The following is a 6384-nucleotide window of genomic DNA, read 5'->3' as shown; positions in this document are numbered from 1 at the left end:
TGTAAGGTACATACTTCATAACCCTAATGTCTGTGAACCTTGGGTCTGTATTTGAGGGTCAATGAGAAAAAGTTATACATACATACATAGTACCACATATATGGTACGGACCAGAAGAGTGACTATACACATAGGGGGGGGCATCGAAGGTGAGCAGCGACGGTGGAAGGTGTTGCTGATTGACTAATTCATCTGTTTACGGTACTGAGATGCTGTGGTCCCTATAGTTGCTACACTGTTGTTTATGATATGTTTGATATTATAGCATCTAATGGACTCACAAGTATCATATATCAAAATGGATACTATGAGTACATACAGAAATTTGCTTGGTATAATAATGGAATAAAAGACACTGGCAGCAGGAGACAACTTGTCTTAATCTCTTACTGATGAGCAGAAAGTTGCCAGTTCTGAAGTGGTGGAGAATGGGTAATGAAATGAATGGGGAACCTGTCGTCCTTTGATGCCATTGGCACTGTAGTCGCGTTTTGGAAAAGCCTCCCTGACCTCATCACCTGGTGGTTACATGACGAGCCTGGTGCGTCGGACAAAGAACCATCCCTCTGTGGTCATGTGGTCAGTACCAATGAGCCGGCTGCAGAGATGCCCCTGCGATTTCTACTTAAGTGGAGTACTGGTTTTTGTTTGAGATGTGAACCACCTGAATTTCAATCTTACATAAAATGACTTTTGGACCCTTATGGGCAAGATCTATTCACTTTTCTTTACCATATGCCAAGGTGTCTTTGCCTTGAAGTTCTGAAATTGAAACTTTTAGATTTTCTTTGTCAAAATGTATTTGATAGAGGTAGACAAGAACTGGGCTACGAAGACGCCCCTGAAAGCTTCAAACTGTTTGTAGGAAAAAATACTGATTTGTTTGTCAGTCACAGCCTATCCCTTTACCCAGTGTGGATATGTGGAATGCAGTAAGAGTAGTCATGAAGCTGTCCTGAACACTCACAGTTAGAGCTCAATAACAGCCCGAGGCAGACCAATACTCAACTTGCCCAACTTCCGTACAGCTGTAAGGTGTGCGGAGAACAAAATGTACACATAATTCTAAGTTGTAACAGACTGAAGAAGTTCCCTCAAATGAAGTATAACAGAAACATTTTGTGACATTGTAGTGATTATATAACATTGTAATCATTAAAAACTTGCAATGAGATCACCTAAGGGTGCTTTTTGTTTTTCTTATAGGACATTGATACAACATACCAAAGCTCTGGACCCTGCCCGGCCCGTCACTTACATCACAGACAGTAATTACGCCAGGGACAAAGGGGTGAGATTTTATACTACTCACTTTAGCATCAACCGTACACCAAAATAAAAAACCTGCACAGCACAGTCATTATTTGTCATGTTTATTATCGGACACATTAGCAGTTGGGTTGCAGTGGTATAAGATTTTTCTGGTACAATCATAAAATAGCACAGTTTTATGGTACACAATATTACACGATATTACGATACGATATTACTATTATTTATTAGAATTTCACAAAATATCCTAGATTTTTCTAGTACCATCTCAGAAGTCAATACTTTTTAAATAACAGTAATACAGTGGAATTCAATACAGTAGATAAGCAAATGTACATAGTAGGATAACTGTCAATTTTCATACCATGGTATCAGTATATAGCTGCACCTGAATTAGTTGTATTTATAATCATATGTAATCTGAAATATTGAACAAGTTCTGCACACTATCTAGGCTGAAGATGTGTGTTTAAATAAATTGCAGAAAAGAAGAGCAAAATATACCTTTGTGCCTCTCAGTGCTGCAAGTCAGATCATGACACTTAACTGAATGTTCTTGTATATTAACATAATGACCTTTAGTGAGCCACAGAGTGCCTGAACCAAGGGAGTAAAAGTCAAATTGTCAAGGTATCCGGCTGAGATCAGAGGTTTATCTGTGCAAATTCCAAAGCCCTTGTTGACCCAATGTCAAACTAAGTTGTTGCCATATCTCAGAATTGTTCACATTCCTGTTCTATGAGCAATATCTCTCGGGGTGTAGTTAGTAGTTTAAGCTTAAGGTGCTGATTTGATCTGACTAGCTGCAGCCACTGATTTGTAAAGGCTGGGTGAACAGTTTCTCAATTTCTCAACTGTCACCCCATAATTCCTAATATTATTGATATATTGAATTGTTTCTCTACAAGTCCTATTTTGTCTCTAATCTCGTCCCTAGGCTCCCTATGTGGATGTAATCTGTGTAAACAGCTACTTCTCCTGGTACCATGATCCAGGCCACCTAGAGGTCATCCCCATCCAGCTCAACACTCAGTTTGAGAACTGGTATGGAAAGTACCAGAAACCCATCATCCAGAGCGAATATGGAGCAGATGCAGTGCCAGGGATTCACAGTGTGAGAATTCACACACATACACATCCAAATACCCAACTGTAGTGCACCCACTATCAGCCCTTCCTAAGTCCCGCCCCTTTTAGTTCTTTGCTTCAATACAATTTTGCAAGCCTGTTAGCTAGCTAGCAATTGTTAGTTAGCTAGTGTTTTTCTAGTGTTAAGATAACTTAAGAGGTGACTATATCTAACTTTTATCTTCAAAATGTGGTTGTCTTTTCAACATAGACGAGCCTAGCACATCGCACGTGTACAGGAAAGAAGAAAGTTGACCGAGGTTCGACCAAGCTTGCTCATCTGTAATTGGAGCAGAGTGAAAAGGGGTGGGACTTAGGAAGGGTCAATTGTTTAAATTACTCAAATTACTTTATTGTTGCATCGTAAGGCTGTGAGGAATTTCTGATTTTGTCTTCCCCCATCTGTCTTAAAGAACATGTCAATGCCGGTGGTAAGAATCAGTCTTTTCACTCTCCAGGATCCACCTGTGATGTTTACTGAGGAGTACCAGAAGGTAGTTCTGCAGAGCTACCACAACGTGTTCGACCAGAAGAGGAAGCAGTACGTCATTGGTGAACTCATCTGGAACTTTGCCGATTTCATGACTGTACAAGGTACTGCAGCTGCAACAACCAGTAGAACCACAACTGCTGCCATTTCTACCAGAGTTACTGTGGTGTTTATTTCCCTCCATGACTACAGTATATTGTGGGTTCTGTAATTACTGTAGGCAGACTTTGAAGCTGATGCTCGCTGTCAGATACCCTGCTGTCTGACACTTACTTTGTGACCCTGCGGTTCATTTGCTCACACTGCTGTGTAGGAATCATTTAGCCTATGAATTCATGTTCCATGCAAGCATAATGTGATCCACACCTTTTCCAGGAAGACTCACAATAGGTGCCCACTGCAAAGGTACACCGTCAAGTCAAGTCATGTTGTAGTCGGTAGGTTTAACAAAACAAAGTCATTGGTCTCGACAGGATTTTAACAAACACTCTTGAACCTCTGCTTCACACACTGACATCCTCTCTCAATGTTCTGTTGCAGAGTATACTATAGGACATTACATAATATTACAGAACACCAGCAGGTTGTATTTTCATAATGCAGAGCTATTCAGCTGTAAACCATATCTAAATTGCTTCACTAATTTTAATGCAGACCTTTACACTGTGAACTAAGTTGGTCCGACAGAAACAAAATAAACTCTGGCTCCTTGGTCATTTTGGAAGCAGAGTTTACTTCTCTTCTCACCTTAACTGATGTGCTGTGTTTGCGCCTTGTGTCCGATGAGGTTCTCGTTGTTCTTGTGTCTGCAGGAATCACCCGTGTGGTGGGGAACAAGAAGGGTGTTTTCACCAGGCAAAGGCAGCCTAAAGCAGCTGCATTCATCCTGAGGGAGAGGTACTGGAGACTGGCCAATGAAACAGGCAGACTACCTCCTTGGACCAAGTACCCCTGCTCACTATGACACCCGCCAGCTGGGGCACCCAGTCCAGGACCGGCTCAATCCCATGTTAACACTATGTCTAAGTAGTGTCTGATGGAAATTGCAGTTAAAATTCGGTCATTAGCTTGAAGCAGAATAAAGCGTATGTAGAACATTTCAGTTTGGTGTGTACAAATAAGGTCAAAACACCATGAATTACTGTGGTCTGCAATATGAACTAAACCACCAGTGTAATCAGGGCAATCTGCAACTTCTCATCTATGTTGCACATTGATATAATAATTAGAATTATGTGTTGCTTTGGATACACCTGATGTGAGGTTGTAAGTTAATTCATTTAGCTGTTACAGGATATTCTCGATACAGATATAAGGGGTGGTGCTTTCATTGCTCTCATAAAAATGTCAAGAATCCTTTCCATTCAGTGATTAATTTCTGACCTTTCTTCCTTTCAGGTGATGCTGCAGTACACTTGGCAGGAGAAGCACATATACATTACAAAGACACTGAAAAGGAAAGGAGTACACCACTTATTTTCCTTCCTCCCCTGTGTGTACTGTTTGTAAGATAGGATGGTGTAATACTGGTGTTTAGCAGATTGATGTAACAAGTGGTTTTGGAAGCATTTTCTGTTGCCAATGTGAAAATTACCAAAGATGCTGAATCTAATCATAAAGTCGCTTTATTTTTTATAATTTTATAAACTTCTTGAATATGAATCAAGGTATTCAAATACGAAACCCATAAAGCTTAATATGCAACCTGTGTGGTTTTTTTAAACCATTTTCCAATATTTTCAACATTACTATTTGAACAGGGTTGATTTCCTGATTCTTTAATATTTTAAAAATTTTTTACTTTTAGCCAACTGGAAGTCCACTCTTTGCTGTCTTCACTCTGTAATTTGCTCTGTAAATTGCCTCACTTCATCCTAAGATTTCAATCTATACCATCTGCAGCTTTTTCAGTATTGTGTAAACAGGATAGTACACTACAAGGCAAGCCCAGCGTCTAGGTACTGCGCATAGTTAGACACTTTGTTCCTAATGATTTTCCTTTCCCTCTCAAACACTCATTAGATGCATCAAGACACAGCACGAAAGAGGGATCGTTTCAGAGAATGTGTACGCTTTTCTGGATCTTGCGCAATCACCTTCAATCTCAAACAAGAGTGTGGCTTGCGGAGGGAGAGAGCTGGGCGCTTCAACTAGTGAGGAGTAGTGGGAGAAAGTTTGGGTGGGCTATGTGCTGTCAGCGAAAAAATCTCTGCTTCCATCTTGCACTTCAGTATACAGGTTTATACATTGTAATGTAATTCAGTTTCTTTGTTAGGCCACCTACATTATGGCCCAAACCTCCCCCTTTCCTAACACAAGAGCCAGGTTCCTTTTTGTGTTTTTGAGATTGTGATGTCTGACTTGGCTTTGGTCACCTGAAATGGGCAAGATCCGTGCAGGACACTTCATACTGTAAAACACACCAGCAGGGGGGTCGGGCCCGATGCCTGCAGTGGGCAGAGGGGTGTGGAGAGCACTTCCTGGAGGGCCAGACCGCCCTACAGCAGACAGAAGAGGTGTGAAAGAGGTGGTCTCAGGTATAAATGTTTAGATCTCCCGCATGTTCCGGTCTTCTTCATGCTTGAGCCGGCTCGTGTGTTGATTGCCTTTTCTTTGCAAGAAAATAAAACCTTGTCGGCGGAAGAAGTTCTCTATTTCATTCTTTTCAGCCAAGCAGCAGAGAAATTGGCCACAACAAACATCGAGACGGTCTGAAATTTGCCCCCGAGGTGGAATGATAGAATGTGATAGATGCGTTGAACCCAGCCATTGTCACGTGGAAACCATGTTTTTTTATTTGCTAGATACCATTTTTAGGCCAGGCTATTTCCAAGTGAATATGGCGTAGCCATCAATTATGATAATCTATAACCCTAAATCCTTTGATTGCCATCCTTTGGACCCTGGAGGAGTTCCAGTTGTGTTAAATCCTGTGGGCAAAAGCAATTATTAATAATTCTACATTTTAAGCTAGCCAGGTGTCACTGGAAGTCATCTAACCCTCGCTCTGTTTCACAGTGGCCCTCCAACAATGTACGCAGTCTTAGTGGCTGGTTTCTGCAGGCACTGGCTGAGGGGTTGCAAAAACTCAAACATAGCACCTAAAGGGTTTACACGAGATGTGTTTCCATTATGATGGTGGTGTGACTTTCAGTCGCCTTTTCAGCTATCAGGCATAACTTCCTGCTTGTATCCTCCATCGGGGGAAACATGGCTTGACCTTTGTGTTACAGCTGACAAATACAGAATACTTTTGAGCCTTAGTTTCCTTTCAAACATACTGATAGCTACCCTAAGCAGTATAAACTACTTACCTATTTGTAAGTAACCTAGTATAGAAAGCATGTTTTAGGAAAATCTCAAAACTTACATAACCCAAAACATGATGAACACGGTGCACAATCAATATAAAGCTTATTTGGATCTGGTCGCAGCTGTACTTGCTGTTCACACAATAATAGTTGCACCAACTGGAGATTAATGAGTGCATTAAA

The 6384-nt window shown here is 41.0% G+C and overlaps 1 protein-coding gene across 1 annotated transcript in view; it reads left to right on the top strand.

Annotated features, from left to right (window-relative positions):
- Positions 1-4244, top strand: part of gusb (glucuronidase, beta) — a 9629-nt gene extending 5385 nt beyond the window's left edge. The window contains exons 6-9 of the mRNA XM_035666922.1: positions 1184-1291; positions 2210-2386; positions 2859-2994; positions 3703-4244. Coding sequence (XP_035522815.1) covers positions 1184-1291; positions 2210-2386; positions 2859-2994; positions 3703-3854 — 573 coding nt within the window. The 3' untranslated portion in view covers positions 3855-4244. The remainder of the gene's footprint in view (positions 1-1183; positions 1292-2209; positions 2387-2858; positions 2995-3702) is intronic.
- The last annotated feature ends 2140 nt before the right edge of the window (positions 4245-6384 follow it).

This window comes from Morone saxatilis, unplaced genomic scaffold, assembly GCF_004916995.1.
Source record: "Morone saxatilis isolate NCDOM2014 unplaced genomic scaffold, NCSU_SB_2.0 Contig20, whole genome shotgun sequence".
NCBI classification, from domain to species: Eukaryota; Metazoa; Chordata; class Actinopteri; family Moronidae; genus Morone; species Morone saxatilis.
This window is presented reverse-complemented; position numbering and strand designations above follow the sequence as displayed.